The sequence below is a fragment of the Colossoma macropomum genome, unplaced genomic scaffold (assembly GCF_904425465.1).
Source record: "Colossoma macropomum unplaced genomic scaffold, Colossoma_macropomum, whole genome shotgun sequence".
NCBI classification, from domain to species: domain Eukaryota; kingdom Metazoa; phylum Chordata; class Actinopteri; order Characiformes; family Serrasalmidae; genus Colossoma; species Colossoma macropomum.
The window spans coordinates 29,355,386-29,368,623 of NW_023494806.1; the positions used below are offsets into that span (position 1 = coordinate 29,355,386).

Consider the following 13,238-nt stretch of genomic DNA (forward strand, 5'->3'; position numbering starts at 1 on the left):
ACAGCAAAAGATAGAAATACAGTTCAGTTTCTACAAAGTCAAAAGTGATGTCACTATCACATACTTTATGAAGCAGCTCACTGAGCCATGGGTATTGTAGTTCAATTCGATTTCACTCTTCACTGTTTGTATGATTGCAAAATGACAATTTCAGTTAAGTTCCATCTTTTAAGTGATTTTAATTGGTTATCAAAATTTCCCTACGATGAAATCAAAATTGTTTTGAGTGCTGCCAGCAGATGGCGCCAGTTTGTATTTCTTTTTTGAGATTTGCGGAGAGTGATGATTCAGGCGTGCAGTTAACATCATGCTAATTGGTGAAGTATTATCGCCCATTGCATGTTAGCTGTATTAGCCTCGTAGTTCCAGTATAAAAGTAAAGAAGCAAACTCCAGACAGCAAAGATGTCTTGGCTGCTTTACATCTGCAGATCTTCTGCTGAGTCTCACGTGATTTTGAGAAACCAGACCAGAACATAATGGAGATCCTATCAGAAGAGCACAAAGCTTCGTCTCAGCTTTCCTCCTCAACTTTCTAAGGTGTGTCTCTAATAAAAGACGAGCCGGGTGTGTACAGTGTGTTCAGGTTAAACGGTGTGGATGATGTTTCGGATTTAACTGGTTGCTGTTTTTTTAACGTTGTAATTGCTTCGGTCTCTCCTGGATTACTGGAATGTTCTGTCAGTACACATGGCCGGAGACACCCTGTGTGCCCTGACTTCACGGCCTCTCTAAGTAAACCTTTCCCAAAGCACTACTTCATCTGTGGAAAAGTTATCAGAACTTCAGTAGCGGCCCACTCAGTATATACGACCAATATATATATATATATATATATATATAAAAACAACTCCCGATTGACTTAGAAGTGTATCTAAAATCTTGATCAAAGCAGATGTTTTTGCTTTTGCCAGGGATTCCTCAACCCTTTCAGCTGTCTGCTGAGAAATGTAGCATGCTGTGTCATGCCTGTGGCAACTCTGAACGGCCTGAGGAGGAATCTGTGCTTTAAACTCAGAAAGAAGGCTCAGAATACATTGTTGAAAAACCTAAAACTAGTTTTACAGAGTCCAAAAGTCTGAGTGCACACTGAAAATCTGGTATTTTTTATTTAAACCTGGAAAAAAAACAGAAATTTCAACAATCTTGAAAATTTTAAAATGTACAAGTTATGACAATTAAAATGAAGAAGAAATATGGAAGATTCTGGACTATTTCTAGGCCACAACTCAAATATAAGCAAATTTGTGACCATGTTGAGGTCTTTGTACGGGAAGATCAGATTTGTTTTTTTGTCTTATCTCTTCCAGTGAAGCCCGTCTTCAGACAGCTCTCCGGTGGATCTGATCTACTGATCTGAGCTGGTGGAGCTCATGCAGCTGGAGTGTACACTGTGATTAAAGCAAAAGAAAGACACACCAGATACTGCAAAATTCAGAAGTTCATGCTAAAATAAGATTCTACTTTTCACTTAAATTGTTACACTAATAAAAAAAAAAAAGGTCTATTAAATTAGAAAGCAATGCAAGATAAAGGTGGTCTCAGACTTTTGGACCCCACTGTAGTTAGTCAGCCAAGACATGTTGGCCCCTTAAGCTTGTGTCTTTAGTTTTACACTGAAGGTGTGAGGCTAATGTAGCTAACAAGTAATGTAAGCTTATACCACATTGATTAGCACAGTGCCCAAAGCATCACACACTGTTCTGGACTTGCTTATGTGGTTTCTGACACTGTATGACGTTGTTATTCATAAAAAGAGAAAACTGATATTATTCTGATGATGTCACTATCGCTCTGCCACCATTTTGGTAGGCAACTTCAGTTCATTCAGCAGAGCTGTGGTGGTTCATAATGAGGTAACACAGCCATGATGGATCCAGCAAACACAGTGAAACACGTTTTTTTTAAATATATTAGCCAATGTATTTGAGTGTATTGACTTGATTTTATTTGATTTGTTGCTGTAATGATAACAACTGAAAGCTGAAATGTAAACGGCTGAGATTTTCTGCTGCATAACTAGCGTCCTGTCCCAAACGCATATTACCTCACTAAATATTGTGTAAAAATAATGCATATACCTTTATTTTTTTTATTTATTTATTTATTTTTTTTTTTAATTTTTACCCAATTTTTCTCCCCAATTTAGTCGTCTCCAATTCCACCCGCTAGTTAGGACTCCCCCAATCACATGATGCTATCAACGCTAGGAGGGCGAAGGCTAACACAGGCTTCCTCCGAGACCTGTGAAGCCAACCACCGCGTCTTTTCGAACTGCCGCTCACGCAACGTCACTGGACAGCCGAACGCGCTCTGAGGAAAGCGCCAACCGCCAGATCTGTTACGTCAGCTAACAGACGCCTGCGCTGACTAGCATCACGCTGAGTGATGGGGGGAGAAGGAGGGGCCATCCTACCCACCCAGAGAGAGCGAGGCCAATTATCGAACTCGCGATCTCCTGATGATAGGGCCAACGCTTAGACGGCTGTGCCACTCGGGAGCCACATATACCTTTATAAGTGCACTCATTAGTGTAGTAGATGAAGTACAGAAGTGTGTGGTTTGGGACACGATGTTAGATCAGCCAGTGAGACGCGTTCAACAGCTGCTCTGCTGTGCTGCTCGTTAGCTGCTCATTAAACACCTCCAAGAGAAAGTTTTGAGGTATTTGCTAATTAAGAATTTCTTGAGGTAAATCAATCCATTTATTGAGGTTAATTAATGTATTTATTGAGATAAGCTGATGTCGACTTCGCATTCGCCAGCTTTCAAAATTCGCTCTATGTTTGAGGTGCCTCATAAACCAGCATGGCTGGTCACCAGTAAAACCAGCATATGTTGTGTTTTGGATGTTGGTATGCTGGTCCACCAATATGACCCTTCTGGGTGATCAGCTAAACCAGCACCAGGCCAACACTAGACCAGCATAGACCAGTTTAGACCAACATAGAATTCATGCTAGTCTGAGCTATTCTTCCCAGTGGGGATACCAGTGGAGCAGTTAGCAGAGTTAGCTAGTGTTAACGATGTTCTGTGTTTTAGCGAGTAAAAAGTCCTCTGCAGCCACTTTATTCTCTTTTCATCTTCGTATGTTTTTTTTGGCTGGTTGAAGCGGTTTTTAAGGTGTGACATGCTGAGTGTTGAATATTACATCAGAACAAGCCCTTTGTTTTCTTCAGCCTTTAAAATGTTATTCATATTAAATTGATCATTGCAAAATGCACAGCATAATTATCAGTAATTATCTATAATGATCTCAAAAAAAAAAATATTGTGATAAGATTTTTGGGCCAAGAGTAAAAACTCTTTTCAGTCTTCAGCTCCACCGACCTGAGTCAGCCTAAACTTGATTTTTTCTACAGTCAGCCTGACGTGCAGCTGAACCCACAGCAGCCTGCAGCCATAAAAACACATAAGAACTGCCAGAACTGCTAGCACTGCAATGCTAGTTCATCTGGAGGTTAGGGGGACTCAAGCTGCTATCAAAATATCTTAGATATCTTTGAATAGTGCTGTTTAATGGAATAGTTTACAGGTAATGTTCAGTGTCTGAAGTTTGCTTCTTTAGTTTTAGCACTGGAGCTACGAGGCTAATGTAGCTAACAAGTAACAGCCAGGTAGCTAAAGTACAGATTCAATTCAAGCTTCAAGATGGCTTCTGTTACTGTTTGTAAGCCCCCCAACCAGTGTGGAGGCTGAACTTAAGCCTGACTAGCTCTCACTGTTAAACTAACCCCCCGTGTGGAGGCTGTACTTTAGCCTAACTAACCCCCCCGTGTGGAGGCTGTACTTTAGCCTAGCTATTTCTCACTATGGCATATTTTTAGGGTAAATCTGGAGAAATTTTGGTCCAATTGCTGTCCAAATTCACAGACGATATTGCTATGGAAACCAGAAAAGACGGCTTGTTAGTTTCCCCTGTTATGCATTGTAAGAGCCATCTAAGCAAGTGTTCGTTGATAGGCTAACACTGTACTTGCTACATAACATGCCATGATCACGTTCGGGTCTAAGCTGGATTTCTCTTTGACAAAAAAAGAGTTTCTAATATTGGCATGATGCCGACTACAGAATGATAATAAGTGGTCTCGTGTGGGCAACTGGTGGGAGCAAGTTACAGAAAATGCTAACTGCTGATGCATCTTTTGATAAAATACAACAAACGCCATACATTATGAATTGCTGAGCTGATTGGACACAGCAACAACACTCTTTCCTCCATCTATGGGAACAAAAGCACATTTCCACCAGCCTTTTCTATGTCAAAGACTCCAAATGCACTGGTCGCGTCTAATTAAGGCAAAATTGAAAAGCCGGTGTTTGGCTCTGGGTTCACAGAGTGCAGTTTTGTTAATTAATGTATGTGTGCATGTGAAAGTGAGTGAGTGAATGTTATTCGCGTGACACAGTCTTGCTGTTTGGCTGGGTCTCTTAGGCCGGGGGGGATGAAGGCTGTTATATTTGGAGACTGTAGAGGCCTCTGGCTCGGGTGGAGCCGGTTTGGGTTTTGAAGACTGTTATCCACAGCACTAGGATTCACTTAATGCACACTTATTCACAGAGGTGAACTAGAGAGCATGCTGTCAGTCAAAAATGAGCTAGTTTTATACACAAAAAATTACCATTTCCCCATTTCCCTTAGAATCACAGTACTGTGCAAAATTTGGAGGCCCTTTCGTTTATTTCATTTCCACTCAAAACAGCCATTAAGTACAAGTTCTTTCTGAGGAGATCAGATATGAGATAATCTACAAGGGGAAAGTAAAAGAAAAATAACAGAAAAACTGAGTTTCCAAAACTAGAGTTAAAAACTGATGAAAAGCTACAGAGAAATTGGGGCTTTTAACAGCCACCTGGTAGACACCCAAAACTGCCCCCATCAGATAAACAGCACTTAAAGCTTTCCTCTTTGAGAGAGAGGAGAAAATCAAGCTGCTTCAGATCTGAAAACATCCACAGGTGTTTCTGTCCATCCTTCCACTGTGAGAAGACGACTCAGCGCTGTGGGTCTGAAAGGATGTGTAGCTGATCAAGAAGAACCTCACTGAGAAAAGGAGACGGACACATCAAACAAAGAAGCTGAACAATGGACTGACCACCCCAGAGTCCAGACCTCAACACCACTGAATGTGTTTGATTACTTCAGAAAATGATCAACCAGTTTCTAAGACTGAACTTTGGAGGTGTGTCTGCAGATTCTTTGAGGAACTGAAAGTGAGTCTCCTGAAAAGAATGGAAGCTGGAATAAAGGGAAAGTGTGACTCACTGAACACTGACACAGCTGAGAGTAGATGTGGCTGTTGTGGCTGCTGTATAATAAAAAGTGGGATCTGACTTTTGCACATTAATGTATGTAAATGAGCTCTGTTCTGATTGGCTGTCATGTATGGTGTCCAGTTCAAAATTCAGTCCAGGCTTAAATGTGGAGCAGATTGTTAAATATCCACAGGGACATGGGAAAACTGGCTGAACTGGCTAAAGTGCTATAGGCGGAATGGGTGGGGCTTAACTGATGTAGGCTGAATGGGTGGGGCTAAAGTGCTGCAGGCTGAATTGGTGGGGCCTAATTGATGTAGGCTGAATGGGTAGGGCTTAACTGATGTAGGCTGAATGGGTGGGGCTTAACCACTCTTGTGTGAATGGGTGGGGCTAAACTGCTGTAGGCTGAATGGGTTGGGGCTTAACTGATGTAGGCTGAATGGGTGGGGCTAAACTGATGTAGACTGACTGGGTGGGGCTAAACTAATGTAGGCTGAATGGATGCACATATGGAAATATATTCATGGTTGTGACATCACAGCATGTTTTGAAACTTTACGTACTACATTGAACTGTTTTATTTAAAAAATAAACAAAGAAACATCAATTTACATTATAGAGACCCTGTAATGTGAGGCTTAACTCAAACTTAAAAACATTTCCTACTGAGGTAAAAAATTCTGAGACATAATGGTCTCTCTCTCTCTATCTCTCTCTCCACCTCTCTCTCTCTCTCATTCTTTCTTTCTCTCTCTCTCCCTCTCTCTCTCTCTCTCTCTCTGTTCTCTTTTGGTGTTTCTACATTTGCTAGTACCGCACATACCCGCTTATGTCCTCCCTCGTCCCTTTGCCTCCCTCTCTCTCTTTCACAGTAGGTTAACTTTGGCCACCACCTGTTTGCAGCCGCTCTTTGCATACTCTTTCCCTCCTGCCCTGTGATAGGCCAGTTCCCCTGCCAGTCTCTCCACGTGGGCGGGGTCAGGGTAAAATCCTTCGTCTGTCATTTCCTCCAGGAAGCACTGTACCACGTGACTCCGCTCCAGCAGGGCTAGCGGGATAAGCTCCACCCCCGGCTCCGCCCACAGCGGGTGGAGCTTCCCCAGTGTTTGCCTGAGCAGCTGTTCTGCCCCGGTGGCCGAGGCGTTCTGCAAATTGTAAGCCGTGATCTCTGCTTCTCCCAGGGAGCTGAGGAGAACGTAGATGACGTTCAGAAACTCGTTGGTCTGCTTGGGCTGCATTAGCGTCCGCAGCCCATCCAGCAAAGGCGGACTCATCAGCTCCACCTCGTCCAGGACAAAGAGCGGGATTCGCTCCTCCTCCTCGGCTCGGGTCACGACTTTGGTAACGCGGCGGATGAGCTTCGAGGTGCAGTTCTCCGGACTCTCCTGTAGGGGGCAGTGGTGCATGGTGAAGTACTGCACCACCAGATCATTGCCCACCACAGAACGAAAATGTCGTGCCAGCAGGCGTCCCAGGTGGCTTTTGCCCACTCCAGACGCACCGTGCAGGGACAGCGCTAGGGGGCGCTGGTGGGCATAGGTGGACAGGTAGTCATTCAGGTGGTACATTAATGTCTCCAGTGCCTCCTGCTGGCCAAACACCTCCCTGTGCAGCGCTCGCTCCAATCCATCCAGGTCGTACTTCTCCACGTGGTCGTCCAGGTTCTCGATGGCGTTGTAAACCTGGAAAGGAAGATAAAAAGGGAGAATTTGTGATTCGCTAATTTTAGCTCTACCCAATTCTTTTTATTTATTTTATTCTAATTTTTATTTTTATCTAGACATTTTGTGTACAGTGTCCTTAGGTATCTTGATAGATAATGATGTTAGTGTAAGCTATCTAGGTAGCTAATGCTTCTTTAGTGAACTCTTACTCTTAATGCTACTTTAGTGCTGTAGGCTCAGTGGGTGGGGCTAAACTGCTCCAAGTTGAATGAGCAGGGCTAAACTGAAGGCTGAATGGGCTCCATATGGAAATGTGTCTATAGTGTGACATCACAACCATGATCAACCTCAAAATGGGCTGTTTTTGCTGCTTAGTCTCCATATAATGACTGTGTGGACTGAGGAATGAACCCTATATATTTAAACGTTACAAAATACAAGTCTTTTCTATTACTTTAAAAATTGCATTTGTCTCATTAACAGTACCATATACATGCAAATAATGTTAGCATTAGCTGCATAGCTAACATTAGCAAACCCTTTATTAGTGACATAACAGTGCTTGGTGAGAAGCACTATTACCTGGAAGAGAAAAGTATTTGCTACAAATGCCGGACAGTTTCACAGTAACACCAGCGTCAACTGAGCTCAAATAAACAAACTTTACTCTCTGCTGCCCTCTAGAGGTGTCATTGCACTTGTTACATAGAACTAGGCAGAATTGTTTGCAGTTGATGTGCTCTGTGCTTTCTTCTATTATTAATAGTGTGGTGTGATGTTTGTTGGGGGGGCTAGCGCATCTTTTTCTGGCTAGATGACAAAAGAGGGGACGTTCACTGACCTGCAAGAAGACGACAACGAGGAAGAGAAAGAGGAAGACCTTGGCCTGACTCCGGTCTCTGTTTTTTGGCAGATACTTCTTCCTGTCGCTGGGGAACATCACCCGAGACATTCTCCTGCGGCTCTTGCGGCGGTGGGGGCTGGCGGAGCGCTCTGGCCGGGTGGCGGTGGAGGTTTCTGGGCTGGAGGGGCTCGCGCCGTGTTCAGGACGCATTCGGCGCAGATACTTACTCCGGATTCGGACCATAGCCTTCAGCTGCAGAGGGAGGGCGGAGGAACTGCCGCTGGACGCGTTCTCCAAACCACTCTCTCGCCCAACTCTACTTGCTTTCACACAAGGTTCCATCTCATCATCTGTTCTGTCCATCTGTCCATCACAAAGGAGAAAGTTCATGGACATCAGCCTCAGATTTTAGGATTAAATCCTGCAGCTAACATTGATTCATCAGCTATTTCGGGAGTTCCTCACTGCAAAGTAGTACCTCAAAGCAAAAACATACAAACGTTTAAGAAAATATGGGTAAGAACTTGAGAGCTATTGGCGCCCCCTTGTGGACAATCTCAAGGCTGCTAAATATGAGTGAGTGAGTTACAAGACTAGTGATCACTTGTTTAAAACATCTTATGAATTAAAAGAAAAGCTGTAATTTGTAAGTGTCTGAATTGAAATCTAAAGGACACTAAAACTCGATTTACAGTTACAGAGCTTTCCGCTTTCCACCTTGTTTGGTTTGTAGTTTTTAGTTTATTTTTCAAACGGTCCTCCCACCTTCAAGATCCTGCTATGACAAAAAAAAAATTTGCAAGTGTATAAAGGCTTTTTCCAAATGTTGTTAAAAATTAAAACAAACATCCAAAAAAGTTACGAGGTTGTGAGGATGACAGTGGCTAGATGAGGCTCTTGCTCTTATTCATTGTATGATTTCTCATTTCTAAGGCTGCTGACTGAAGCACATGAGGAAGGTTAGCGTGACTGAGGTCAAATCTCAAAGCTTAAACTTTGGCAAACACAAGATTAATTAGAGACTATTATTGATTTTGGCAGCAGAATAGTGTGCGAGAGGTTTTACTGTTTGTGTATGTGGTATTCATGTCTGTGTGTTAAATTTAGTCCTCAGGCAAGACAGGTGGTTACTGATATGCAGTTTGCATTTTTGTACAGCTGACCCCAAAATAACCTGTGTTTTGAAACATTACTGCAAATTACAGTTCTCATAATTTACTTACTTAACCAGAACTACAGCAGCCAGATATGAAATATGAAAATAAAAATGAACTGGGTGTTTTTTTGTTGTTTTTGTGATTTTTCTTATGTAAAATGACATAATTCATAGAAATATATATGTATATATATTTTATATATATATTTTTTCGGGTGGGGGGGTGCTGGGGTAGCATTTTTGCATCAGCTTGGAATGTAAAGAATTGCAAGAAAACTGGTTTTATTTGTGAAAAATAAACTGTACCCACCCATAGATTGTGTTTTTTTTCTTGACGTTTTTATACCCTGAAGTAGTATAATGTAAGAAGTATACTCTTTGAAAGAGCTTGAGGAGCCAGTGCTCACCATGTGTGAAAACAGAGGTGCAAACTGCAACTGTTTTGCAAAATTCAGTAACCAAATAGAAATATACCACATATATTACAAAGAGGGTCTTCTGTTTCCCAAAGAAAAAGAAAAAAAAGGGCTCTGTCATATTGTAGTGAGGCAAAATAGCATAAAAAGTAGTTGCTGCCTTAAGGCAACACCATGCTGTGCAGGGATTCAGCTTGTCCTTAAACTGTTATCAGAACAGGTTATGAGATTAGATGGCTGTAAATGAAACCCAAAGCTAGTTGCGTGCTGCTTGCTATAAAATGAAACACTCCCTCATCGCCCTAAATCTCAGCCCACATAGCATAGGCTCAATCAACACACAGATAGCTTTGTTTCTATCAGCTGCAGTATCTAAAGCGTTTTGCGATCATGTTATTTCGAAGCTGGTCTATAATGTTTTGACTGTACAGATTACCATCGTTTAAGGCTCAGACGTCTTTTTAAGGTTGTCTGTATTTTTACCAAGGCATGTGGGTGTTTGGTGGGAACCAAGTCAGTTTAATCGTTACCTTCAGTGTTTCAACACGCTGACATGTTTATCTCACAGCGAGAGTGAATTGGTCCTCACGTTCTCCTCAGCCACTTTCTCACCTCGCTGGTGTACAGTTAGACACTGTAGATCATCTGTAGATTAACAGTCAGTGTAAGTTGTCCTCTAACCCTGCATCAATGGTCAATTTCTGACCACAGAGCCACTTATCTGGATATTATTTGGTTGGTGGTTCACTCAGTCAGTGACACTACTATGCTGAGAATGGACCACTTCCTGAAACATTTCTGGACAAGAGCATCCTTGTGGTCAGAAATTGACCAATGACGAATAGGATAGAGGGGTCCTGATAAACTGTACACTAATTTTCCACCTGTAGCGTCACCTACTGCTTGAAAGTTTGTGAACTCTGAATTTTCTATATTTCTGCAAAAAACTGACCTAAAACTTCATCAGATTTTCACACAAGTCCTAATAGTAGATAAAGAGAAGCAAATTTAGCGAATGAGACAAAAATATTACACTTGGTCGTTTATTTATTAATTTTTTCTGGGGAGATGATGTTAGGCCTTGGATCCTGTTCATATTTTTAATCTTTAGACAAGGTCTGGGTCATGTGTCCTTGTTTTTTTCTTGGGTTTTAGCAATTTCATTGCAATTTCCTATCAATCGTGGAGACTAATGAGGGATCTATTATATTCTCTATCCTTAAGTGTTGGTTTTAGTTTCTAGGCTTTTGGCTTTTTGGCTCAGAATCATCCCCCAGATTTCATTATTTTGAGGCAATTTGGTAGGGAACCTTTGGCCTGGGCCCAGGCCTGGGCCTTAGCCCTCACAAAAAATTACTTGGTAAACTCTAAAGTGTATCATGTTCACGAGAGGACACTGGGCATAGGCCTCAAATCTTCCATTCCACAGGTTATTGTGTACAGTCTCAATGGCTTGGTCTTTGGTACCACATCGTTTTAGAGCTTCATTCACAATTTCTTTTCAATCATCTCAACAGGTTGGGATTTTGGTTCAAAGACCCAAAAACTCTTCCATTCCATTATTATAGTCACTGTTCTTAAGGGTTGGGTATTAGGGGGCCCATGACCTTGGGCTCAAAGCTCAGATTAATTGTTTTTTAAGGCTAAAATTCTGGGTCATGATTACTAGGTCTTGTCTTCTCAATAATAATTCCTGATTCTATTGCAATAGGATAGAGGCATCTGGGCCTGTGTTTAAGAGCTCATGTCCCATCTTACTCTTTCAAACTGAAATGGCTTATACTGGCTATTGGAAGTGCTGTTATAATATTTCATATCTGTGAGTGGCAAAATTATGTGAACTTTAGAATTAGAGTCTATAGCAGCGTTATAAGTCTATAAAGATAATGGGAAGTCTATAGCAACTTTGCTATATAGAAAATGGCACACTATCTGAAAGTCAACGGCAAAAAGTAGATGGCAAATCTGTTGCAATGCAATCTATAGATAAAAATAAAATGGCAAGTTTATAGCAACTATCTATAAATACAATGGCAATGACAAGTCTTTAGCTACTCTGCAAGTCTATAGAGAACACAGTAAGTCTATAGAAACTTTAAATGCTCCACAACACTAATTATTTTTGCCTGCCATCCATATTTTGAGTGAAAGTAGTTGTGGATGTAAACCTACTGACTGAGAAGCTCCATCAGGAGCACTTTTCCTAACTCCACCTTCGCCTCCAGGAAAAGCGAGGATGGTGTGGTTTTTGTTTACTCAATGTTTGCATAGCTATCACTCCTTCCTTGTCCACTTCTGAAGACCCACTAAACAGGAAGTCCAGTCAGACTACTACTCTCTCTCTCAGATGAACAGAGTGGATGCTGTATTTATCCATGCTGGGTTTGATGATCTTACTATGCAAAACTCATGCAAATGTCTCAGCTGCACAGGAAAAGAGAGACGAAGAGTGAAGGACGAGCAGATGCTCTAGCAGGTCTAGATGGAGTTTAGAAACAACAAAAAAACAAAACACCCCTTTTAATATGGGGCTGAAAAACAGACGGTTGTCTAAATGGGCCTGAGTGTTTATAAACGGCCTGTTTGTGGAAACTATGGATCAGAACTGGGGCCAAAATCACTGAGGTGAAATCTTTCCACACTCTTAGAAATGAAGGGACTTTAATGGTTTGTGGTTTGGATGAATCATCCTTGGAAAAAGTGATTAATGGTTTACAACCTTTACATTATGTGACGGTTATATAAACTTTAAGAAGGTTCTTCACAATCATACCAAGGGTCTTTGAAGAACCATTCACTGAGAGGTTCTTTAGGGAACCAAAAGTATAGCACCACTGCAAAGATACTATAAACAGAGTGATTCAGAGTGGTTTGAAAATGATTGTGAAATGATTCAGATGTCTTTACAGTGGTGGTGATAGGAACCAGGGGTCGCCATGACTACAACACATTATTTACTATCCAAAACCACCAGTGAACCTACATGAGTTTATATGGAAAGTTGATGATGGAAAATAGTGGAAAATCTCAAATAATAAGTTTTCTTTGGGGACTATTTTTTCTCACAGCACCCTGCATATTATGTATCCCTCCATCATGAATGGAGTTTAAGGCCACAGTCTTCTCAGAACCATCATAAAACAGTGTCTCAGTCATCAGGCAGTGAATTCATAACCATTTCATGTAGTAACTTCCTGTGAGGGAGCTTTTAGAGGTGGACGTCTGGTTCCTATCACCACCACTGTGAACAATTCTGAGGAAAGACAGAGAGATGGAGAGACGAAGGGAAAAAGAGAGAGGAGAGACAGACGTCAGCGATCTCCTACCTTCAAAAGCTCAGAAAAGTGCCTCCTCCCTCCTTCCTTCTCTCCTCCTCCTATTCCTGCCGTTCAGATGCCGGTGATGATGATGATGATGATGATGATGATGATGATGGAGATAGAACTGTGCGACCCTGACGCTTTCATTCAAAAACACATTCACACGCTCACGCGCCTTCTGTCCTCTCACTCAACCTGTCCACTCTCTCTCCATCTGTCTCATTTTAATCTCTGTCTCTTTGTCTGCATGAGCTCCACCCCTCCCTCTCTTATTTCTCCCTCTCTCACTCTCTCACTTTCATTTGCTTGTCATGTTTATTAGATAACCTTTAAGCCTTATTTGCTGGACCATATTCACTCTTTTTATTATTAGCATTGTTAGCAAGACCTCCCCACCACCACTATTACCACAAGTCTGTAGCAACTTTGATAGTCTATCAAGAAAATGGAAAGTCTGTAGCAATTATGCAAGTGTGTCGAGAAAATGGCAGGTCTATGGCAACTTTGCAAGTCTATAAAGAAAATAGCAAGTCTACAGCAATTTTGCAAGCCTATAATGAAAATGGCAAGTCTATTGCAA

The 13,238-nt window shown here is 41.7% G+C and overlaps 1 protein-coding gene across 2 annotated transcripts; it reads right to left on the bottom strand.

Annotated features, from left to right (window-relative positions):
* Window positions 1-5,801: 5,801 nt before the first annotated feature.
* On the bottom strand, window positions 5,802-13,038 carry tor4ab (torsin family 4, member Ab). 2 transcript variants are annotated; one of them, XM_036598995.1, is made up of 4 exons: window positions 12,665-13,038; window positions 9,869-9,983; window positions 7,764-8,129; window positions 5,802-6,940 (listed from the first exon to the last, which is right to left on the bottom strand). In XM_036598995.1, the coding sequence occupies exons 3-4, from the start codon at window positions 8,127-8,129 to the stop codon at window positions 6,125-6,127; spliced, it is 1,182 nt and encodes a 393-aa protein (XP_036454888.1). In that variant the 5' UTR covers window positions 9,869-9,983; window positions 12,665-13,038; the 3' UTR covers window positions 5,802-6,124. The 2 variants fall into 2 exon arrangements, with proteins under 2 accessions (XP_036454888.1, XP_036454887.1); XM_036598994.1 differs by lacking the exon at window positions 9,869-9,983.
* Between the last annotated feature and the right edge of the window lie 200 nt (window positions 13,039-13,238).

Excerpts from the sequence above, each read along its gene's own strand:
- tor4ab (XM_036598994.1), bottom strand. The coding sequence starts at position 8,129 with ATGGACAGAACAGATGATGAGATGGAACCTTGTGTGAAAGCAAGTAGA. Across the intron at positions 6,941-7,763 it reads TCGTTGTCGTCTTCTTGCAG|GTTTACAACGCCATCGAGAA; the intron begins GTCAGTGAACGT and ends CTTCCTTTCCAG.